Source organism: Marmota monax, unplaced genomic scaffold (assembly GCF_021218885.2).
Source record: "Marmota monax isolate L192 unplaced genomic scaffold, Marmota_monax_Labrador192_F-V1.1 WCK01_AAM20220418_F8-fsc00078, whole genome shotgun sequence".
NCBI classification, from domain to species: Eukaryota; Metazoa; Chordata; class Mammalia; order Rodentia; family Sciuridae; genus Marmota; species Marmota monax.
Genome location: NW_026694865.1, coordinates 3,005,908 through 3,030,193, shown reverse-complemented (window position 1 = coordinate 3,030,193; position 24,286 = coordinate 3,005,908). Strand labels below are relative to the sequence as shown.

The window sequence follows — 24,286 nt, the reverse complement described above, 5'->3', positions numbered from 1 at the left end:
TGCATAGCATGGAAAATATGGAAGCCATTGAAGGTTTGCCTACCATATAAGAGAGATCAGTGCTTGACCTGGGTGTGTTAATCTTGGAAGAATCCAAAATTGCAACACCAGAAAGTCATCTTCTACTGGGACTACAGATAAAATAATCCCATTGTTAGTATCATCAGTATTCACCAACATTTACTGGGGGTTGCTGAGTGACAGACACTTGCCAGGCCTCTGCATTGTTACTGCTGTTTGTCCTCAGGACAGCCCTCCCAGGTGGGTACTGTTGCTCTTCCCGTTTTACACATGACAACACTGATCCTTAGGGAGGTTGAGAAACAAATTTCACGGTCCGTGGGGCGGGGCTAGAATTCAAGCCCAGCACCCACACCGAACAGAAAGGGTGCTGGAGCACAGAGGACCGGCCTCCAACTCACAGATGAGGATCCAAGCCCAGGGAGGCCGAAGGCTTCTCCCAGGGTATGCTTTTTTTTTCTTTTTTTGGCAGAACTGGGACTAAAGCCCAAATCAAGTGCAGCCAGCCTGGACCTTTGGGCTGCCCCCTGCTCCTTTCCAACCTGGTGCTGACTCACCTGGCGAAGGACTGTGGTGAGTCAGGAGGAACTCAGTGTGGTAGGAGCAGGAGCGCGCTCAGTTAAGAAGGAGCCTCCTGTTGAAACCAGGTTACTGTACATTGAAGCAGCAGTGTCCTGTGTCCTCCTGAGCCTCAGTTTCCTTGTCCTCAAAATGGGGATAATGAGGGGCTGGGGATGTGGCTCAAGCGGTAGCGCGCTCGCCTGGCATGCGTGCGGCCCGGGTTCGATCCTCAGCACCACATACAAACAAAGATGTTGTGTCCGCCAAATACTAAAAAATAAATATTAAAAAATTCTCTCTCTCTCTACCTCTATCTCTCTCACTCTCTCTTTAAAAAAAAAAAAAATGGGGATAATGAGTCCTTCTAACAAGTGTCAGGTTTAAGAGATGCCCTGGTGGGAGCACCTGATACCTGTGTCCCCCCCACCTGGGGGAGGAGGCTTGGTGGAAGTTCACCCCTCCCTGCCCTGTTCCTGCCCACAGAGGCCTGGCTTTCTGGTTCCCGGGGCTCCCTTGCTCCACAGCACCTGTGTTTATTTCCTGTCGCTGCTACAAAAACTCACCACAGATGAGGTGGCTTAAAACAACAGAACTGTGCTCTTTCGCAGCTCTGGAGGCCAGATGCCCCAGATCGAGATGTCAGCGGGGCCAAACGCGCTCCAGAGGCTGTGGGGGAGGATCCATTCTGACCTCTTCCAGCTTCTGCGCCTGCTGGCTGCCTTGACTGTGGCTGCAGCACTCTGGTATCCGTTGCCGTGGTCACCTGGCCTCCCCTCGCGTCTGTATACTCATCTTTCTCTTACAAGGACACTTGTGATGTCATTTAGGGCCCACCTATATAATCCGGGGTACCCCTCATCTCAGGATCCTTAACCTAATTACGTCTGCAAGGACCCTTTTTGCAGCTGGGCGTGGTGGCGCGCACCTGTAATCCCAGCGGCTTGGGAGGCTGAGACAGGAAGATCGTGAGTTCAAAGCCAGCCTCAGCAATTTAGCGAGGCCCTAAGCAACTCAGGAAGACCCTGTCTCTAAATAAAATATAAAAAAAGGGCTGGGGATGTGGCTCAGCGGTTAAGTGCCCCTGAGTTCAATCCCCCGTATTTTTTTAAAAAGAAGATCCTTTCTCCAAATAAGCCAACATCCATAGTATCCTGGGATTAGGATGATATCTCCTGTGGGCGCAATTCAGCCACTATAGTACCTGAAAGTTGGGGTCCCTGGCTCACTCTCTGCCTGTCCCACCAGGAGGCCAACTGCAAAAACCACCGAGTGAACCGGGTGGTGTTCCTAGGAAACATGAAGCGGCTCCTCACGACAGGGGTCTCCAGGTGGAACACAAGACAGATTGCCCTCTGGGACCAGGTCAGTACAGGGAGGCCAGGTGGTGGGCAGGAAGGGAGCAGGTCACCTAGGCCTGAGCACCTGGGGTCTCTTGTTTCCCAGATGGGGCAAGAATAGAGGTTTATGACTTGGGTTCCTAGGGTCTCTGCTCCATGTGGAAGGGGGGACAAGATATAAGAGAAGGGAAGGGCTGGATGAGGCTCATGTGGTCCTGGGGGATGGACCCATAGATGGTACCTGGACAGGGCCAAGGCTGTGGCCCATCCTCTGGTGGAGAGTGGATCAGGCAGTGCCACCTGGCTGGAGCCTGGATGTGGTACTGATCAGCCCAGACACAGGCTCACATTCCACATGCACCCCCAGCATGTGCTGGGATTACGCCCTGCAGTGGGACATGGGTGCGCTGGGCCAAGGCAACTCCTTGCCAAGGCCCGCAGAACCTCCAGGGAGCCAGGTCAGCATTTTCACACTGGGAGTGGGAGCAGAGCATGTCTCCCCTGCCCAGCGCTGCCTCCATCTGTGTGCACGTGTGCCCACGTCCAACTGTGGCCTCTAGCCAGGCCTTGCCGGTCTCCTAGCTGGGTCTGCGGGGTCATGGGGACTTGTGTGTCCAGTCCTTTTGCATATCCTCTCCTCAACTACCTCCTGGCCCAGAGCAGTGGCACAGGCCAGTAAGCAGGCCCCGGAGGTGGGCAGGGAGTAAGGGAGTGGCTTCAACTCTCTGTGCCACTTGAGACAAGACCTATTGTCTCGATTACAAAAGATAATGGGAGGGAGAGGGGGGAGTGGGACTAGGAAAGACAGTAGAATGAATCGGACATTACTATCCTATGCGCATATATGATCACATGACCAATGCGATTCTACATCATGTACAACCAGAAGAATGAGAAGTCGTACTCCATGTATTTATAAAGTATCAAAATACTCTCTACTATCATGTATAACTAAAAAGAACAATTTTTTTTTTAAATAAAATAAAGTCTCAGGCTAAGAAAAGCTGCTAAGGCTCAGCAGGACAGAGCGGTCTGGGCCAGAGGGCAGGAAGGCCAGAGAATGAGAACTAGCTGGGTTTGGGCTAAAGGAAGCATTTGGCTTCCATCAGAGGCCACTTCCTCAGGAAGTCAGGTGCCTGTACCCACACAGCCAGCTCTGACAACATCACCAGCGAGTCAGAGACTTTGGAGCTGGCACTGGGCTCAGAGGGCTTTGGGACAATGCCTGCCCACAACTGCAAGATGCTTGACTTCTTTCTCCTGAGTTGGGGTTGAGCTCCAGAGAGATCTGGAGGCCTGCCTGGGGGCACACAGCAAGTAGTGGGTGTGCAGAGGGGACACTGAGAACAAGTCCTTACCTCCTGCTGGGCTTTCCTACTGCCCTGGCTGCTTTTTATGACAGGTGCAGCCTTGTCCCCCACTCACAGGACAAGATTTTTAACATCTGAGGGGGACCTGGCATGAAAGGGTTGTGACTCTGAGGGCTTTGCTGAGATTCAAGGAGTGATGTACCGTCTTGCCTGGACATAGGCTGACCTGTCCCTGCCTCCCCACAGGAGGACCTGTCCATGCCACTGACTGAGGAAGAAATTGATGGGCTCTCTGGCCTCCTGTTCCCCTTCTATGATGCCGACACCCACATGCTCTACCTGGCTGGAAAGGTAATGTGGGGGGGGGCAACCTGTGGGATACTCCTCCCCCCATGGTACCTTTACCCTCCTAAGAAGAGTCACCCTCACCTCTCTGACTTCCCATGAATCATCCCAGGTCCTGGGTCTCATCGTGTCCCACCTACAACTGCCCTTAAGTCTACACTCGCTCCTACCCAATTGGCAGTGAGTGAGAATTCCCTGGAAGGTGAGGGGTGCGGGTTGTACGTGGGAGTCAAGCTCAGAGCCCGGAGTGCAGAGACGGTGAGGACCGGTGGGATTCGAAACACCAACAGGCCCCTAGTCAATAGTCTCACTTGTCAAAAAAAAAAAAAAATGCTGCCCTGCGCGCACGCGCACCCCTGCGCGCACACGCTCCACCCCATCCCACCTCCAGCCTCCACCTCCAGTCAGTCCCCATGGTAGGACCGCCCAGTGGAGAGCACAGGTCTCTCTGATCTTAGATGAGCTCTGATGCACATCGAGGGCAGCTCTCTTCAGCAGACCCTGGGACCAGGGCCTGCTCAGCCCCCTCTCTGCCATACCGTGCTCACCACCCTCTCTCCTGCCCCCAGGGGGACGGAAATATCCGGTACTATGAGATCAGCACAGAGAAGCCCTACCTGAGTTACCTCATGGAGTTCCGCTCACCAGCCCCACAGAAAGGCCTAGGTAAGAGGGCCCAGAGGCTGCCTGGACATTTGCCTCATGGATCACCCTCTTCCTTAAAAAGGAAAAACCAGACTCAGAAGGCCACCATCATGGACAAGTCAGAGTGGAACTTGCAGTGCTGGCAATTGGGAGGGTCAGCTGGCCCTTCCTTAGCCAGCCGGTCACTGCTCCATCGACCAGCTCGGTCATTCCATGGCATTGTGTCCACTGGCATCCATGCTGAGCAGCAGCCTTCAGGGGCTGCTGTGTCTTCATTCCCGACTGCAGATGAGGAGACGGAGCCCTAAGTGGGTCTGACATGCATGGAAGGTAGTTCAGTAACTAAGGTCCAAGGCAGGGACTAGACGCAAGCCCCTTCCTGAGGTGCTGGGAAGTCAGAACCCCAACCCCAGGAGCGGTCTGTCCCTGCCTGATAGGGCAGGAAGTCATGCCAGGTGTGTCCCCTCACTCAGCCCCAAGTTGCCCAGGGTCTCAGAGGGCCCAGACTTGGCAGGGTGTGAAAGTCAGGCAAACTGATCTCAGACACCACATTCTCCTACCACGGAAGTCTGAAGGTGACATCCCTGTTAACTAACACCAGTGCTTATGACCCAGCAATTCAGTGTCTGAGGTCTGAATCATCCAGTGGAACAAATCTCTTCAGAGTCCCGGATCCTGCCTCTGTAGGTGACTCTCCTCTTGGGGTCTGAGTCCGGCTTTTTCCCTCAGAGGATCTTGTATCATGGACAGGGCCTGAGGACCAGCTTCAGGAACATCAGGGCTGAAAAGGGCCCAAGAGCCCAATTCAATGACAAACAGAAGAATGGAGGCCCAGAGATATCTGAAGTCCTAATGACCATTCCACCTGCCCCACCTTTCCCCAGCTCTCTGTCATCCCTACCTCCTTCAGGGACACCCCTTCACCAAGTAGCACAGAAAGCAGCCTGGACTTTGGAGTCAGGCCTGAGCATACATTCTGGCTCACCTGAGCGCTTAACCCTGGTGGGAAGGAACAGAGTAGTCCTAGGAGGAGAAATAGTTAATGCAAAGGCCCTGTGGCCAGAAGGAGCCTGTCATGTTCTAGGATCAGAAGGAGGATCCGTATGGCTAAACCCAGCATAGACTATGATATAGCAGGGATGGAGAGGAGATGGGGGAAAGCACTAACTAGGAGAAGGAGTTTGGAATTTATTGGAACTCATTGGAGGACTTTCTTTTTCTTGGGTGAGGGGTGGGGCAACATTGTGGTTTGAATATTAGTGTAAGATTGCTCTAGCTTCTATGGGGGAGCAGAACATGGGAAGGGCCACTAGGAGGCAGGGAGACCAGTTAGCAAGCAGTTGTAGATTGTAGGCAAGAGAGGCTGATAATTAGGTGGATAGTATGCAAATGAGGAGGAGGGGGAGATTCCTGGAGATGTTTGGGCGTAAGGTCAGGAGCACTGGCTAAGGCATGGGGTGTGCTGGCTGGGGAGGAGCTAAGAGTAACTGCCTCCTTGTCCTCATCCTCCTCACCTTGGCCACCACTGAGCATTGACCATGAGCCAGGTATTTTTCTCAGGCTGAAAGACATTACGTTAACTCATGCCTGGCAGGCAGGTCCTGGAGCTGTGAAGTGGCAGAAATGTTCAAACTTAGGGTTGCTAGCTCCAAATCCCAAGGGGGTACCCAGTGCTCCAACCCCTCTACCTCCTGGAATTGCACCATCTGGAAAAGGAGCTTCTGTTCCAGGGGCGGGGAGGTAGACCTAGAGCCTACCTCCCGCTTACGTCACAGGGAAAGACAGGAGTGCCATCCACCCACGCTCCTCAGGGTGCCAGGCTGGCAGTGGGCATCTTTGCACTTGATCCCTACCCCACCTCTCATGGGGCCGCTTCTGTCCGAGGAAAGAGAGCTCAGAGAGGCAGATAGAGGGGCAGAATCAAACCTGGCTTGATCTGTGCTAACACCACACTGTCCCCTCCTAGTAGGTATTCAGGAGACTTGGTTGTTAGGGACATTGGGAAACACAGATGTCACCTGCAAGCACCGCTTGTTCTGAAAGACATACAACAGAAAAACATCTGAGGCTGTGTTTAACCTCTAGGAGAGGGGGGTGGCTTTGCCCTCCTCACTCTCGGAGGACACAGAGGCTTAGGGAAGACAGTTCATTTCAGAAGGTGATGGGCTCTGGGACCCTGTTATCTTGGATAAACCCTGCCCCTCTGCCCCTCCGGGGCCTCATAAATAAAGGAGTCAACTAGATTCAAATATTTCTGCAGTCTCTTCGGGTTCTACAAGGCCCAGGTTCTAAAGTGTGCACATGATGAGACATGTCTGGTCCAAGGGACTTATTTGAAAAGTGACCAGCAAGAGTCAGATTCCGCTGGGTGCAGTGGCACACGCCTGTGATCCCAGCTATTCTGGAGGCTGAGGCAGGAGGATCACAAGTTCAAGGCCAGCTTGGGCAACTAGCAAAACCCTATCTCAAAACAAAAAGGGCTGGAGACGTAACTCATAGTAAACCTGGAGACCCTGGATCCCCAGCACAAAGAGAGAGAGAGAGAGAAAAGAGAGAACGATGGATTCCATCAGAGCCTGATTCAAGCCTGAGGCAATGACCCAGCTGCACTCTGCTTGGGTTGTTGTCTCCAAACCTCTTCCTGGCCCCTGGCTGAGAACACTAGGCAGGGGTAAATGCACCGAGGGGGGTGGATATCCGGGCCCCCATGGACTGGTGTGCACCTCTCCACAGGGGTTATGCCCAAGCACGGGCTGGATGTGTCGGCCTGTGAGGTGTTCCGCTTCTACAAGCTGGTGACTCTCAAGGGCCTGATTGAGCCCATCTCCATGATCGTGCCCCGCAGGGTGAGTGGGACTGGGATGGGCACCAGAGGGCCCCTGTGTTGAATCCTAGCTTGCTCACCGCTGCCCATAAGCCTGGAAGAGCCCAGATGAAGGAGGTACAGTGGGTTGGGATCTTCAGACTCCGGGTACAGAGTAGAGAGAGACATGCTCAGGTGGGGACAATTGGGCCTGCTAAGTACAAGGGCAGGTCCAGGCAGCTGGTATGGCAAGAGCCAAGACCTGGAGCAGGAAAGCAGTCAGCATGGCGGGAGGTCTGAGAGGAGAAGTCTGCTGCAAGGCAGGGGCTTCCTCAGCAGTCCCCAGCTGTCCACTCCCCTGCGCTTCCTCCACTACAGTCGGATTCCTACCAGGAAGACATTTACCCCATGACGCCGGGCACGGAGCCAGCTCTGACCCCGGATGAATGGCTGGGAGGCATCAACAGAGGTACCGCTGTGGGTCGGCTTCTCAGAGGAGGCCACGAGGCTGCAACTCCATTTTCAGCCTAGCCCCTGGCACACCCTCCACCTGCTTGCCCTCACACCTGCCTGCTGTCAAGCATGTCAGTGAGATGCACGTCACTTGACAGCAACCAGTCAGTGAGACACCTCCCCTGCCTTCCTTAGATCCTGTGCTGATGTCCCTGAAGGAAGGCTATAAGAAGTCCTCAAAAGTGGTATTTAAGGCTCCCATCAGAGAAAAGAAGAGTGTTGTGGTCAACGGAATAGATTTATTAGAAAATGTCCCACCCAGGACAGAGAACGAGGTAAGGAATATAAGTTATTACCTACACGGGTCCTGGAAGAGCAAGACCTTTACATTTCAATCATGGGCTTCAGGCCCCCATGTGCCAGCTCCATTTGGAAGCATTTTTCTTCTTGTGACAAACACTATAAGTAGCCTGCTGTGGCTTCCACTGCCTCTGACCCCAATAAATAGAGGCTGGGATGGTGGGGAGATAATTGCCCCTGCCCTGCCTCAAATTCACTAATGCATGGAGGTGTGCATCTTCTCCTGAATCCATTTCAGGATGCTGCTGTCATGTGGTGTCACAGGGAAGAAGCAAGCCTGGCCTGGTGCATCGCAGCCCTGCCTCCCTCTGGGCGCAGGGCAGTGATGGGCTTAGACACTTCCTGGCCCATGGAAAGGGCTGGCTAGTTATGAAAGTGCTCTTTGTGTCATTTGGAATGGGAGAAAGCTCCTTTAGGGACAGCTAGAGCTGAGCTTTGTCCATACCCTCTGAAGGCACTCCCCACCCCCAACCCAGGGGTCAATACAGCTCAGCTCAGCTACCAGTCAGAGGGGCCTGCCATGTGCCAGGCACTGGGCCTGGTGCAGCTGAAGTAGTTGCATGGAACCATCTGCATTTGAATCCTGGCCTTGCTATTTCCTGGGTGACTAAGCAAGTTTCTTGATCTAAGTCCATTTTTTCATGGAAAAATAGGGGTATGCGATGCCATGAGCATTAAAGAGATAATCTGTACTGCTCTTTCCAGTTTGTACTAAGTGCTCAAGGAAAGAGGCCAACTGTAATAGCTATCTATCGCTGTGTAACAAATTTCCCCAGAACTTAAGTGACTTACAAGTGTTGATCATCTCACAGTTTCTATGGGTGCTGTGGCTTTCGTGAGGCTGTGGTTACACTGTCCGCTGGGGCTGTGGTCACTTCTAAAGGCTGGACTGAGAAAGGATCTACTTCCACATTCACTCACTTCAACTGGATTGAAGGCCCCAGTTCCTCATGGGATGTTGGCCAGAGGCTTCCTCAGGTCCTTTCCATATGGATTTTGCCACACACATGGCAGCTGGCTTTCCTCAGAGCCTGGGTACAAGAGAGAGTCACCAGGATAGAAGCTACAGACTTTTAATCTATTCTTAGAATAGCTGTGGTGCCTGCCTGTAATCCCAGTGGCTCAGGAGGCTGAGGCAGGAGGATCACAAGTTCAAAGCCAGCCTCAGCAAAAGCAAGGCCTTAAGCAACTGAGTGAGACCCTGTCTCTAAATAAAATACAACATAGGGCTGGGGATGTGGCTCAGTGGTCGAGTGCCCCTGAGTTCAATCCCTGATGCAAAAAAAAAAAAGAAAGAAATGACATTACATCAATTCTTCCATATTCTGTTTGTTTGAACCAACCTATTAGATCCAGCCCACTCTTGAGGGGGGAGGATGACATGGACATTTTAGAGGAGGCCCACTAACTTACATTATTGCTATAATTAATAAAAATCAGAATATCTTTGACCTCTGGGATCTCACAGTCTTAAAAGGGGAGACGGACAGGATCCCTGATAATATGTTTGCTGTGACGTATGTTTGTGTGCCGTTGTAGAGGGATTTTCAGTTTTCTAGGGTTGGATGAAATCTTATGATAAATGGGATTTGCTTCAAAATAATTCCCGAGGGGTGTGGTGGAAGGGAAGTAGGGAGCAGAGATGAAGCAAGAATGATTACGTGTTATTTGTTAAAGCTGGGTGATCCATACTTGGGGGTTTGTGGTGCTGTTCTTCCTATTTTTGTAAATATTTAACATTTTCCCTTTTAAGAAAAGGTTTTTGGAAAGGTGCCCTACTTTCAAAGGTAGTGATACACAGGTGGCTGCAGTTTGCCCAGGTGGGCAGTGGCAAGGGCCTGAACTCAGGTCTGGCCCTGGGTCTGGAGCAGGCAGGGTAGAGTAGTGTCGAATCAAGTAACATTTAGCTATAGACTTGCCTGTGTGATCAGAACTGAGAACACGGAGGGAAACTTCAAAGGGTATCTGAGCAGACCAAACTGATGCCATGATCTCTCTGTTCCAAAGCTGTGCATCTTCCTTGGGAGGAAGTTGCTCAGAGCCTGCAGACTCTGGTTCCCCTCACAGTTCTAATTGTCACAGAGGATTGGAAGCAACCAAAGAGAAAGTGGGACTGCAATAGACACATGGATCTAAGCGTAAAGACCAACTGATAGCTTGACACAGCAGAGGAGACGTAGGTCGTACAACTCAGTAACACTGAATTATACACCTGAAATGGGCGAATTTATGGTATGAGAATTATACTTCAATAAAGCTGTTTTTGACAAAAATGGACCTAATATCTGCAAGGAAGTTTTTTGTTTTGTTTTCTTTTTGGTGCAGGGATGGAACTCAGGGGCACTTAACCACTGAGCCACATCCCCAGCCCTTCTTTATATTTTATTTTGAGACAGGATCTTGTTAAGTTGCTGAGGCTGGCTTTGAACTCACAATCCTCCTGCCTCAGCCTCCAGAGCTGCTGGGATTACAGGTGTGCGCTACCACGCCCGGCTGCAAAGAAGTTTTTTTTTTTTTTTTTTTTTTTTAAAGAGAGAGAGAGAGAATTTTTAATATTTATTTTTTTAGTTTTCGGCGGACACACCATCTTTGTTTGTATGTGGTGCTGAGGATCGAACCCGGGCCACACGCATGCCAGGCGAGCACGCTACCGCTTGAGCCACATCCCCAGCCCCAGGTTTTTTGGGGTTTTTTTTAATATTTATTTTTTAGTTGTAGTTGGACACTATACCTTTATTTCACTTATTTATTTTTATGTGGTGCTGAGGATCGAACCCAGGTCTCGCACATGCAAGGCGATTGCTCTACCACTGAGCCACAACCCCAGCCCTGCAAAGAAGTTTTGAGAATGTGGAAGATGCAACATTGTGCAGAATCATTTACTATAAAGAAAAATAGCATATTGTCCCTTGGAGAAGGTATACTCAGGACCAGTGGTTTGTTGGTTAATAAAATTTTAAAAAGAAAAGAAAAAAGTAGGTTAGGGAGGGAATCAAAAATAATGCAGGGGGCTGGGGATGTGGCTCAAGCGGTAGCGCGCTTGCCTGGCATGCGTGCGGCCCGGGTTCGATCCTCAGCACCACATACAAAACAAAGATGTTGTGTCCGCTGATAACTAAAAAATAAATATTAAAATTCTCTCTCTCTCTCTCTCTCTCTCTCTCTCTCTCTTTAAAAAAAAATAATAATGCAGACATTGCTTAAATAATTGACTTTAATTTTTCCTCTTTTTATTGGCTCATTATAATTATTAACAGTGAGATTTGTTACATTCATACATGCACACAATAAAATAGTATAATTTGATCAATTTTGATTTTCATTTAAAACATACAAATATACAAATATTCAACATATTTTGGTGTTTTATCTGATGAGTTCTCCCCTGGCTGGAATCTGCCATGTCTTTCTCACATAAATCACATCCTACCTCCAATTTCCTGTTTTAATTTCATTTGGGTGGAACAAAAATTTAAAGTCATTCTGAAAGCAAAGCCCTTGTTTTCACTAATCTGATTTTGAGACAGGTGAATTAGGGTATAAAATTCCTCATTTGTAGTGTGTAGCCCTATGAGGTTTGACAAACACACACAGTTGTGCCACCGCTACACAGCAAGAGATAGCCTATCTCCCAATCTCTATGGTTATATCACCCATGCCTAACTCAGCTACATTTTTTTTTTTTTAAGTACTGGGGATTGAACCCAGGTGCACTTTACCACTGAGACACATCCTCATCCACCGCCAGCCCTTTTTATTTTGGAATAGTCTCACTAAATCGCCCAGGTTAGCCTCAAACTTTCGATCCTCCTGCCTCAGTTTCCCAAGTTGCTGGGATTACAGGTATGAATCACCATACCCAGCAAACTATATATTTTTTAAAACGTTTTCTTAAACTTGTAGTTGGACACAATACCTTTATTTTATTTATTTGTTTTTATGTGGTGTTACGGATCGAACCCAGTGCCTCTCACATGCTAGGTGAGTGCTCCACAGCTGAGCCATGACCCCAGCCCTTAACTGTACTTTTTTAGCATCACCTTTAGCAAGATTTTATAAAGCACTTAGCTAAGTTCTTTTTAAAAATCTTTTATACTCATTTCATCAGTGTATATCACATTTAATTAAAGTATGCAAGTACAATAGTAAATGTAACTCACATCAGAATTAGATAAACACAAGTGACCATGGATGACCTTCAGCTCTAGTGTGCAGGGTCAGGAGTAGCCTGCTGTTTTCCAGGGCTCATTGTTTTGTGGGCATCTGTCAGTATGTTTTATAGAGGAAATGAAGAAAGTGGTCAATCCAGGGAGTCAATTGAGTGAAAGTCTGCCAACATACCTGATGCTGGGCCCGTGCCAACCCAGTGAAGGAATCACCTCTCAGTGAAAACTTTGGTACCTTGTCATAGTCCCATATTTTAAAAGCAAAATTCCAAGGCTGGGGTGTAGCTCAGTGGTAGTGAGCTTCCCTAGCATGCATCAGGAGCTGGTTCCATCCCTAGCACCACAATCAAACCAAAAACTAGTTTCCGTTCTGAACCCTGAGCCTCCTTAAGAAGAGAAGGATGAAAAAGATCTTAGAAAGGTTTCCATCCAGGATGATAAAGAAAAGCATTAGGTTCACCTTTGGACTGCTGGGCCGGACCCACACCTTCCTCGGTGAGCGCCTGCCTTTCTCTTAGGTCACAAGGAAGCTAGGAGCCATGGCTGAGCTTGGAGGGTGAAAGGTGGATGGGGATGGATCCAGGCTGCCCAGGACTGAGAGCAATGGAAGCCTGGGAGGCAGGGGATCTGGAGACCCACTTGCCAAATACCTTCTCACCTGCTCTCTCCCGGGCCCTCCGTGGCTTTCTGTTTCTTCTTCTTCCACCCCAGCTCCTCCGAATGTTCTTCCGGCAACAGGATGAGATTCGACGATTGAAAGAGGAGCTGGCCCAGAAGGACATCCGCATTCGGCAGCTACAGCTGGAACTGAAAAACTTACGCAACAGCCCCAAAAACTGTTAGCTCCTCAGCAGGGCTGATTTCTAAGCCGATCTCTCCGTTGTTTCTACTCATCCCTTAACTTCCCTTTATCCAGTGACCCCAGAGACAGAGCCAGGGCTGGAGTTGGGGGGCCAGCCTGAAGACCCCCATCTATTGCCTCAAGAACTGGAAGCTGACCCTTGACCTCCTGACCTCACGCTAACACTAGCCCCAGCTTCTCCTGGAGACCCCTTCCCCCGCTGACAGCCCCTTTTCCTGCCACCCGGGAGCCAAACTTCTCCTCTGGGTCAGGACCACAGACTCCTTGAGAGGTGTCTTCCTCAGACGAGAGAGCAGAGGGGGAAGCAGAATCCCTGATTGACTTAGAACTTGAACTTTTCCCCTGCCAAGGGGGCTGTCAGGACATGTCAGCACTCAACAGAGGCCTGCCCAGGATCACGGCTGGAAACACAGAGTGAGGGCTGGGTTGCAGGCTCCTCCTGCAGTCCCAGCAGCCCTGGCTCACCTGACATGGGCAGCCGCGGCAGGCTCCCCTCTGTCTCCTCCCCTCCCCCCTGCCCCTTGTCTTCAGGGAATGAAGAGGATGCTCTCCAAGGCCATAATGACCCCTTGCCTGCCCTGTGAGTCTCTTCAAAGCTCTTGCACACCCTTTCCCCAGTTAATTTGTGAGCCAGCCAGGGTAGGGATTAGTGTCCCCATTTGTCAAAGAAAGCACTGAGGGTTGCAATGGGGACAAGACCTACTAAATCACCCAGCAGGTCAACAGTGTACCCAGGACCAGGACCCTTGGTGTCCAGGCCCCAAGGCCAGGGCCCTTCCCACTGCATCGAATGCCAATCCCATTGTAGGCTTCTCCAGAAGGAGAACCGGAAGCCACTTCTACGTCTGTCCCACACCAGTAGTGCCAAAGTGCCACACTGCCTGGTGGAGACCCCCCATGCTGGGGGCCCCAGACCCCCTTGCTCTCACCCTGCCCTCAGGGGACTCCATCTGAGATGAGGCCTCTTTCCTGGAGGAAGCCAAGGCTGAGAAGGGTGGAGCTCGTCCTGGGGCAGGCGGAGCAGGGGTCCGATGGCTTCTGGGGATGTTCTGCTTGTGTCTCTCCCCACCGCTCTCTCAGCCACTCTCAGCCTTACGCACGTAGAACGACCACAGCTGACCACAGCCGCTCACATCAGTGCCGCAGTTTCAAGTCGCCACCATCCTTTCACACATAGGATCCCGCCATCCTCACAGGCTCCATTGTGCAGATGTGGGAACCGGGCGATGGCCCGAGGGCGCACCACTCTGGGATGCCACATTTCACTTGGTCTTCTGCACATTTTCTTTTTTCCTTCTCCTCCTTGTCTCCTCTCATGGTCCACCACCCACAGAGCCCCAAAGCACTGTTCTCAGAAAAGTCACAGCTTGGGAGTGAGATCTGGGGATCAAGACATGGGTGTCCACTCTTCTCCCACTGGCTAGAATCTGCTAGATCCAGGACACTCCACCTGCTTTTCCTCAGCCACCCTGCAGGACATCCTGTCCACTGGCCCTCCAGGGGGCTGGGAGGGGTGAGCCCCCAGCCCTGGGCCTCTCCTTGACACCCCCCACCCTCCCAGAGCTGAAGCAGGGTCTCCTGGTCCCTCCTCGCCGCCAGGCAGCATCAGCTCATCTCGTCTCACACTTCTGGCGCTTTTTTTTCTCTCCCATCGACCTTTGTGGTCTTCTGTGATTATTTATGCTGCCTCCCAAGGATAGAGTTGAAATAAAATGTTTTCAATGTATCAAAGCTGGGCATGGCCATCTCATTTAACCCTGGGTGGTTCCTGCTCTTGATCAGGTGGTACCTCAATGGTCAACTCCCCACGCACAGTTCCTTTGCCCTTCTGGAATAAGAACCCAGCTCCGTACCACAGATGTGCTTTTGCATCTTCATTCCTCACAGGTTTGGGGGGCCACACAAGCCCTGGCCATGGGGCTGTCTTGTACATTGGAAAAGGTTCAGCAGTCAGCCCCACCTCCACCCATCGATGCCACAGAAACCCCCACCCAGTTGTGATAATTTAAATGTTCCCAGAAACTGCCCAATGGCCCCAGAGGAGTCAAAATCGCCCCAAGTTGAGAACTATCATCCTAGAGTTACTCAATAGTTCCATAGTTATTCTGCTCTGTCTTGGGCTCTGGGGAGACCAGTGTCTTACACTGGAACAGCACTTCACAGTTTACAAAGCAAATTCCATACACTCGACACACATTATTCTCACAGCAGAGGAACAGGATATATTCCCATTTTCAAGGACAGTCAGGCTGAGCAGTGACATGTTCAAGGTCATTCAGCCATTGTAAGGGGTGAGAGGCCTGGGGACATGGATCTCCTGGGTCCAGGACCAAAGGAGACATGCCTTGTCCCCAGTCAGGCCCAGAGCTGGATACAGCTGTTCTGGAGCCCCCACCCCCACCCCGTGCCATCATATCATGAGACAGGTGACACTCCGTCACCAAGCCAGGGTTGTCTGACAGAAGACAGGTGCAAAGCCACCACAGGAAACTCAAAAGAGCCAGAAGAAAACAGTGTCAGTCTTAGAGAAGAGGGTCAAGGAGGAGATGATAGAGGGCTGCAGAGGAGTCCTGGGCAGGACACCAAGCAGAAGTCCAGGCCCAGTCCTGGTCCTGACTAGCTGTGTGATGTTAAGTCACTCTTTCTTTCTGGGCAATATTTATTTTTCATCTACAGAATAAGGGATGTGGACAATTCCTAGGGTCCCTTCCTGGTCTACATCTCGTTTCCATTATACCAGCAGTTGAGAGGATGGGACAAATCCCCAAATACACCCATTGCCCGGATCAAGTGGTACAAACAACTGTATCAGGAAAAGGAAAGCAGACGGGGAGATTCCCACGGGCTTAGGTGCCAGAAAGCACTTCTGCTGAACATAAATGTGAACAAAGACACTCCTAGAGGTTCTGCTTGAGATTGATTGACAAAACCTGGATTTGAAAGCAATTTTGAGTCCAGTGGAAGTCTGGCCCTCATAAGCTCCTTCTCCTTAGATGTTGGGAGGATGGAGATAGTCCCTTGACAGGCTTCCCCCAATCTGGGCCCAGGGGAACAAGTGAATATATGGACAGGTAATCTGTCTTCTTGACCTATCCCACCTTTTCCCCAAATCTGAGCCCAATTGGGTAACTCATTTATTTATTTAATTTTATTACTGGGGATTTATCCCAGGGACCCTTTACCATTGAGCTACATTGCAGCCCTTCTTATTTGAGACAGGGTCTCCATCAGTTGCTGAGGCTGGCTTGGAAATTACAATCCTCTGCCTCAGCCTCCTGAGTTGCTGGGATTGAAGGCATGCACCACAGCACCTAGATAATCATTACTTATTAGACTGTCCAAGGTCAGAGTTCAACTTGTTCTCCCTCTCCCCTCAGTAGTTCATTTTCCCAACTACATTTCTGCATTTATTGAAAAATTCGTTGGTTTCCCAATGGTTGCCCCTTGTCCTTAAATTCTTCATATGGTAGGATATATTCCTTGCCTGGTCTGTTACACTGATCCCTCTGCCAATGATGGCCTTGCCCACCATATATCTTTAAAGATGTAAGCAAGCAAGCCCTCTGTGGCTTTTTGAACCATCTCTGTAGCCATGCTCCCCCCGAGGTGTTTGCTCCTTCTTTTCCCTAGGTAAAGATATCGTAGGCTCAACTCCAGACCCATCCCATCTATGGAGAGGCCCCTATTACCCCTGCTATTAGCAAGGGTGCCTTCCTGGGCATGCCTAGAATTCCTTATCCAGCCCCCTGATACCCAACTGGTTTTCCAACTTAGTTTATTAACTCATACCAAGCAGCTGAACCTACTCAATACTGGGTGCTGGGCCTGCCCCTGAGCGGCTCCAGCCGGTGGTCTGTCTGTGGGCACCATCACATCTCCAGGCAGAGTTACCCGAGAGCTAGGATGAGCTTTGCTCTTGGCTGGGCTCAGCTTGGAATGGGCAGTTGTTTTTTGGAGTTTGCTGACTCCCTGCTTGTCTTCCAGCCAGTTTCCTGAGATCCCAAGATGGGTTTGGGCATTTTTAGACTCTCCTGCTACTGGGCAAGTATCCCAGACTGCCAGTGGACCGTGTAGAACGTGGCTGCTCCTTCACTGTGGGAAATGACTTCATACTGAAAACCCCCCCCCCCCCCCCCGCCAAGCTCCACCCTGTCCTCCAGCTCGAAATCGGTGGTGACTGTGACGGGGCTGCTAGCTGATCCCTCGGAGGCCCGGCACACCTGCAGTGAGGGGCAGGAAGAGGGGCTGTCTGGGATGCTGGCAGAACCTCCTTGTTCCCTCATGTACGTGTGTTTCCTATTTGGGATCAACCTGCCGCCTGTCTTTCCTTGGAATTTCAATTTGTTAGCAAGCACAAATGGGTCAGCCTTACTCAGAGACAGAAGGTGAGCAGTTACAGGGTAGAGCCTGAGGTTCTAGGAAACTACTGTCCTGGAGCACCCTGTCCCCTCCCCACACCTGGCTTGTGACCCTGCCTGGAATTCCCCGCCCTTAGCATGTAGTCCCTTTGGATTAAGCACTGCCCCTGCCAGAGCCACCTTCATAGATAAACCCCCTGGGGTGGGTAGGCTGCTGGTGTGCACCAAGTTAACAGACTGGGCCTCAGGTGGGAGGATGGAGGAAGGGATACTAAGGACAGAGATCTTGGATTTCAAGGTCACCGTAATTACAGCAAGATTTAAAGATCAGGAAGAATTTGCTAGAAACTTGAATCCAGCCAGCAGGTGGCAGATTATGGCCTTTCTATCCAGCTTATTTGTTCTGAGCTGAGTCCCTTCTGCCACCTCCCACCCACCCCAGAATTAATGACCCAACCACAGGCACCAGGCCTCATGACAAAGCAGACACCCAGAGCAGCCAGGATCCAAAACACCCCAGGTGTAGGAGGAGGGAAGCTCTCAAGGAGGCACCAAGCCTTCTGCTGGCCTGGAGGTCACTTGTCCTCAGGGAGCATTGGAGGGAGCCAGAGGAGGCAGCTTGCCTCTCCTTCCCTAGGGGGCTGCAGACACGACAGGATGTGCGACTGAGGCTTCCTCTGACTTCCCGTCTCAGACCAACGCTGACCTGCTCCATGACCTTGACCAGTTTCCCACAGGGACAATGACAGGGAGGGGCCTTTTCTGCCTGGAGAGTCTGAAATTTGATGAGGTTGGGGACTGAGGAGGAGGCGAGGGAAGAGAAAGCTGGAAAGCAAAGGGGAAGAAAGGGACAGGGGTCCCGGCCAGATGTCTGCAGCTGGTGGTCAGAGCCCAGGGCAGCCCAGCCCTGGGGCTCACCAGCTGCAGCCCACACAGTCTTCAGGAAGCCACTGATGAGAGAACCAGGAGCAACCTGCCCAGCTCTCTGCTTCCCAAGCACTGGTATGGCTCAGGGCACAGAGGACGAAGGTGGAGCCAGCCTAGGGGAGCCCAGGGGAGCCCTGAATCCTTGCCCAAGGGAAGCTGGACTCTGTTAAGGAGCCCTGGAGGGCTTGAAGCAGAAATGGACACCTCCTTCTGGCTGATTTGACTGAAGGGAACTGGAGGGCAAGAGTCAAGCAGGGAAACTAGGTCTTGTTGTGGGGAGATGGCAAGTGCCTGGGAGTGGTCAGGGCAGACTTATTGAGTGAAGGACTGGACCTTGACAGGGGAGGGAGGGAAAGAGCAGGGAAAAGGGAGTGGGCAGGGACACATCAGGAGAACACCCAGGAGTGCTCCACAGAGGCAGGGATAGCACTTTATACTTTTCTTATAAATCACCACTAACTGGGGACTTGGAACCATGTTGGCTGCACCTTATTTAGCAAATGCCCTTTGGGCTACCTGAAGGAGGAAGGGCTGTCTTAGAAAATTTGTGTCCTTTTATCACTGAAATGATATTGCCTACCTGCCCCATGGGGCTTTTTTTTTTTTTTTGATGTACTGGGAATTCAAACCAGGGCCTTGCACATGCTAGGCAAGTGCTATATCACGAAGCTACATTTCCAGCCCTTTTTTATGTTTTGAGACAGGCTCTTGTTAAGTTGCCCAGGCTATCCTTAAACTCTCGATCCTCCTGCCTCAGCCTCCCAAGCTGCTGGGATTACAGGTGTGCACCACCCCGCCTGGCATATTCTTTGATTTTAAAAAGACTCTAAACCCATGTAAAGCCTTAGGACCTGCCATGACTGCTTTCCTTGGGGCAGAATCCTGGGCTTATTCTGTCTAATTCACCAGGCGCAGATGCTGGGGCTTCCTTCCCACATCACCACTGCCCTCTGGACCAGAAGAGCTATAGAACACGTGGGTAGTGGATGGAGAGAGCAAACTCAGGGCTGGCCAGGCGTCACTTCTGTTGGACCTTGGCAGAGAGGGCCCTGCTCCCCCAGTGAGTTGACAGTTCGTGTGAATATGGACACAGGCCAAGGTGACCACAGATGCTCAATGGGAGCTGCCTCAGCCTCTCCTGGGTCTTCTTGATGCTGATTCTGCCTTCCTGACCTGTCCAGATTTGGTCCCACCCACTGACCTGATCCAGCTCCACCTGGTGTCCCCATCTCTAATCTTGTCTTTGGGGAATATGCTGGCTCCTCACCCACCCTATTCTAACCCATAGCTTGAGACCTAACCCCTTGGGCCTACTTTCTTGGGCATCAGGCTCTTCTCTTCAAATCAAATGCATTGGTTTTTCAAGACTATTATCTCTGCCATGAAGTTTTATTTGTTATTTATTTAATCTTTTTGTGGTGCTGGGGATCCAACTCAAGGCGTTGCACTTGCTAAGTCAGTGCTCCACCACGAAGCTACACTCCTTACCCACTGTGGAGTTTTGAAAATCTGCCTCAAAACTCATAAGTTGAGCATTGACTATTTGCTTACTTATGCATTCCAGCTATCGGAATCCTCATCCTCCCCGCGACAATGAATACCACTGACTATATTGGAAAGGAGGTACATCAGGAACTATTGGATGAACAACTGTTATGATTTCCCAAGTCCACCTTCTCCACCTCCCCCCACCACACACATATATAACTGGATCATTAAAATAGCCAGAGAGATTAGGAGCATATGGAATGGAAGAATTTTAATTAATGATGACATGAGACTAGAGAACATCATTCTTTTGTTAATTTTCAATTAACATTCACTGGACAATGATGCTACTGTAGATGCCAATGATATAAAACCGATTGAGATACTGGCCTCAGGAGCTTGGGTGAGTGAGGGAAGCAAACGATGCCTGGGTCAGGAAATCCAGCTCAGTGTGGTGAGTACTGACTCAGAGCAACCCAAATTGCACAGGGCAGAAGAAGGACCTCTGAGGTCCTGAAGTGGATCCAGTTTCCCCCCTCAGAGGGAGAAAGGCCTTGAGGGAACAACAGCAGGTCCAAAGTCAAGGAGAAGGGCAACAGCTGGTATGATGTGGGGGGAGCACAGAGGGCCTTGGGCTTCAGCAGAAGCCAAGAGGAGGCTGGGAAGGGGCCAGTAAGTGTGCAGAGCCTTGTGTCTGGCTGTCTGCTGGGAATGTGGGGCTTGAAAGCATCAGAATGAGACATTTTTATTACATGTATATTTCTGTGTTTAGGAAGAGAATGTGGCTCAGCATGGTGGCACACACCTGTAATCCCAGAAGCTCAGGAGGCTGAGGCAGGAGGATCACGAGTTTAAAGCTAGCCACAGCAATTTACGGCCTAAGCAACTTAGCGAGACCCTGTCTCTAAATTAAAAATTAAAAATGGGCTGGGGATGAGGGTCAGTGGTTAAGTGTCCCTGGGTTCAATCACTGGTACCAAAGGAAAAAGGAGAGAGAGAGAGAGAGAGAATATGGTGGGGTGGGGAGGCAAGGTAAAATGTTTCTGACTGTGGGCTGCAGTCAACAACATCTGAAAGCCACTGGTCTAGAACATACTAATGGTGCAAAGCAGAGAGTAATTGTCAAGGAGATTCCCAGGAGAGAGAACTCAGTCAGCGTGTGCTGTCACGGATGGCTTCCCAGAGGACGGTGGGGAATGGGAACTGGGCCTCTGAGAGGACAGGATGTGGGTGAGGGGAGGGGAGAGGGAATGACTGGGGAGAAAGGGATTTAGGAGGTAGCTTCCAAGGCTGCCCTGCTGGATCTTCCCTAACAGCTTCAAGATGGTTATCTTGGGGAGATAACATTTCAGTCTCAACACAGAAAAGCATCTGCTGACAGCTTATCTTTTCCTCCAGCACTTATGTAAAACCTACCTAACAAATAACCCATGTCTCTTTTGACCTTCCATACTGGGACACCAAATTCATGCTCAAAACACATTACCCATTTTTGTAAAAATTCCCCAAACAGAGATTATTGAATGACCTGGGATCTGGGTTCAAGTGCTAGCTCAGAACTTCTTTGATCCAGTTCCTTAACTCTGCTTTTGTTCATCATAAAATAGAACCACCTAGGTTCCCCCCCCAAACTTGTGAGCATCAGGTGCAGATAGACCCTGGGTAAAACACTCCCTCATCAGGAGAATTGTTGACTTTTCCGTTGGCCAGAAGGCCCATATATTGTCATGTAATGCCAGATTCGTGGGACCCCAATAGACCTCCAGGAGCCGAATCCGATGCAATCACACACAAGAGTCTCTATTGCAAGCTCGAGCCTGGACTCACAACTGTTTCCGATGCAGCGGTCCCATGGAGTGAGTCCTGGTCCTTTGTCCAGTGAGATTTTATAGGTTTTGGGGGGATACTCTATGCGTCACAACATCACACAGCAAATCATTCCATACCGCAGGAAAGTCAAACAATAACTCTTAACATTGATTAGCACATTCACTGGCGGGAACAAGTTGGGTAGGGGTGATTGGTCAGTACAAGAGGGGGATTCCTTTGAACTGCCACGAGGGGAGTACGTGGTTTCCCAACATGTTATCAACTACCATAAACTACTGGAGGGTCATCTGGCATCCCAGGTATTTTTCCTTGTCTCATGCTGATTGGTGGGTGCTAGGGGGTTGCTATGGGTCCTCACCTAGCCTGATTGGGTCAGGGACACCTGGCTCCGAGGATCTCTCCTGTTATTTACAGACAAACAACTCAGCAGGGCGGCTATCTGCCTAGGAGTGCTCTGTGGATTTTTCCAAGGACAAGGGTCATGCCCCCTCCCTCTGGACAGGCCTTGAGGTAGAAGCTGTTTTAAAAAATGGAGTCACATCAGTTTCTCAGTCAGATTTCCCAAAGAATAAGCAAAATTTGGCCATTTTGTCATTGTTGTAGCAGACAAGAGAAGCTATTTTTTATCTGGTAGCACAAGAGTTCTTTTTAGGGAAGGAAGTGTCTTTGTTTAGGCAAATACCTTGATAGGCTCCCTGAGGGTAGAAGGTGAGGCCCAGAGGATATGGGTTAGGAGGAAAAAAACAAAGATTGCTAAAAATCTCTAAGAAATGATCAGGAATTTGGAGAGGAGAAGAACAAAGAAGAAACCAAAATTCTAAGCAATAAGGCCAGAAGCTAACGCCCTATTAGGTGGGAAATTGGGGAAGCTCTAAAGAACAGATTTTGTTTTAAAATTTTGTAGGGTTTTGTTTTAGGGCTGGGTTGTGGTTCAGAGGTAGAGCGTTTGTCTATAGTAGGTGAACTATAAGGAGTATCAAAGAGAGGGGGATGTCTTCAATATTTGAGGCAATTTTGAGATAGGAATAAAGGTGTGGTCACAAGACAACCAAGAAGGAAATTTAGAGTCAGCGTTGACCTGGAGAAACCCAACTCCAGGGAATTCCCAGAATTCTTCAGGGAAAGCATGAGGTTCCCCTAGCTTTAAGATGGAGTTCAAACCAATCACCTGTAGAGTCACAGTGTAGGATCACCCCAGGAGACCACTAAAAGTGCTGACTGTCCACTTCTTATCTATCATCAGGGTAAACATTTTCTCCAAGTTTTTCTCTGTGAAGTCAGTACTCTTTGGCTATTAGTGATTGAACTTCAGTCATAAATTAAGAACCAACCATATAAAGCCAATTGCAATGGAACACACCTGTGACTTGGGAGCCTGAGGCAGAAGGATTACAAATTCAAAATAAAAATAAAAAAGAGCTGGGATATAGTTCAGTCGGGGCGTACCCCTGGGTTCCATTCCCTGTACTGGAAAGAAAAAAAAATCAACCACATAAGAAAAAGGACATCAGCTTTTCTTTTCTATTTTTATGTTTCCTTCCCCCTCTTTCTGACTGTCTCCTGGCCAACAGCCAGTGTAAGCAGTGCTTACCTGACAGGTGACTCCTTAATGGTAATCTATTGCATCTGCCTGCTATTTTAAAGTTTCTTCAGCATCTCATCTCGTTGGATACTGGATCTTCCAATAACCCTGCAAAGCAGGAAAGGTGCGCATTTCTCATGTTAGGGATGAGGAAATGGAGGCCCAAGGAAGCAAAAAACCAAATATGGATAGTTGTGAGAGACAATGTCTGATGTTGAGGTACACGGGAGGGATAAAATACAAATGCATGAAAAGACAGTATTATTGAAGAAGTAGAATATAAAACTAGGGACTGAGGATGTAGCTTAGTGGTAGAGCATGTGCTTAGATTTCATGGGGCACTAGGTTCAACTCCCAGCACCAAAAACAACAACCACCTTGTATGTTTCCAGGGCATTGGCTGAAAGGCAGCCTGGGAAAAACCTGCAGCTCTCAACCCACTCTGGCCTGAGCAAGCCCACCCTTTCCAGTTCCATGGGCCGTGTTGTCCAAGTACCCCAGCCATTTTAGTCATCTTTTTCACCACTGTGATCAGAAGACCTGACAAGAACAATATAGTAGAGGAAAGCTTTATTTTGGCTCCCAGTTTCAGCCCATAGATGGCCGACTCCATTGCTCTGTCCTGAGGTGAGGCAGCACATCATGGCTGAAGAGGAGAGCAGCCAGGTCACAGGTCCAGGAAGCAGAGAGAGCCCTGCTCACCAGGCACAAAATATAAACCCCAAAGACATGGCCCCAGAGCCCACCTCCTCCAGACATACCCTATAGTCACCACCCAGTTAATCCCTATCAGTGGACTAATGCACTGATTAGGTTATAACTTTCATAGTCTAATCATTTCACCTCTGAATGTTCTTGTTTGTCTCACACATGAGATTTGGGGGGACACCTCATAGCTAAACCATAACATCAAAAATAGCAGAAGCACCCACAGCCTTCCTCACACCTAGAGGTACCAAGTTCTGAAGAGTACCTCCTGCCAGACTCATCCACATGAAGGCATTTACCTCTCACAAGGAGGTAATATCTCTTCCCTTGTCAATTTTTGAAAAATGAATATTTTTAAAATTCAATTCTTGGGAATTTTAACTCTTCCCTTTAATCCTCTGTGTCAGACAGCAAGACCCTCAAATTTCCCCAGCAACAGGACTTTTTAGGTACCTGTCGGGTCAGGGCTATAAAGTCCTTGCTTAGCATCTGGACAGCCATTTTAAGTGACAGCAGTCATTTTACGGGAA

The 24,286-nt window shown here is 49.9% G+C and overlaps 1 protein-coding gene across 3 annotated transcripts in view; it reads left to right on the top strand.

The window, feature by feature from the left end:
- The window catches only part of Coro2b (coronin 2B), a 135,330-nt gene extending 120,736 nt beyond the window's left edge, over positions 1 to 14,594 (top strand). For 2 of the 3 annotated variants that reach the window (XM_046426647.2, XM_058573279.1), the window contains exons 6-12: positions 1,828 to 1,944; positions 3,476 to 3,580; positions 4,144 to 4,240; positions 6,953 to 7,065; positions 7,401 to 7,491; positions 7,671 to 7,810; positions 12,713 to 14,594. In XM_046426647.2, coding sequence (XP_046282603.1) covers positions 1,828 to 1,944; positions 3,476 to 3,580; positions 4,144 to 4,240; positions 6,953 to 7,065; positions 7,401 to 7,491; positions 7,671 to 7,810; positions 12,713 to 12,844 — 795 coding nt within the window. In that variant the 3' untranslated portion in view covers positions 12,845 to 14,594. Of the gene's footprint in view, positions 1 to 1,827; positions 1,945 to 3,475; positions 3,581 to 4,143; positions 4,241 to 6,952; positions 7,066 to 7,400; positions 7,492 to 7,670; positions 7,811 to 9,842; positions 10,255 to 12,712 lie in introns of those variants that run through there. The other variant, XM_058573280.1, reaches the window with a different exon arrangement.
- Positions 14,595 to 24,286: the final 9,692 nt, after the last annotated feature.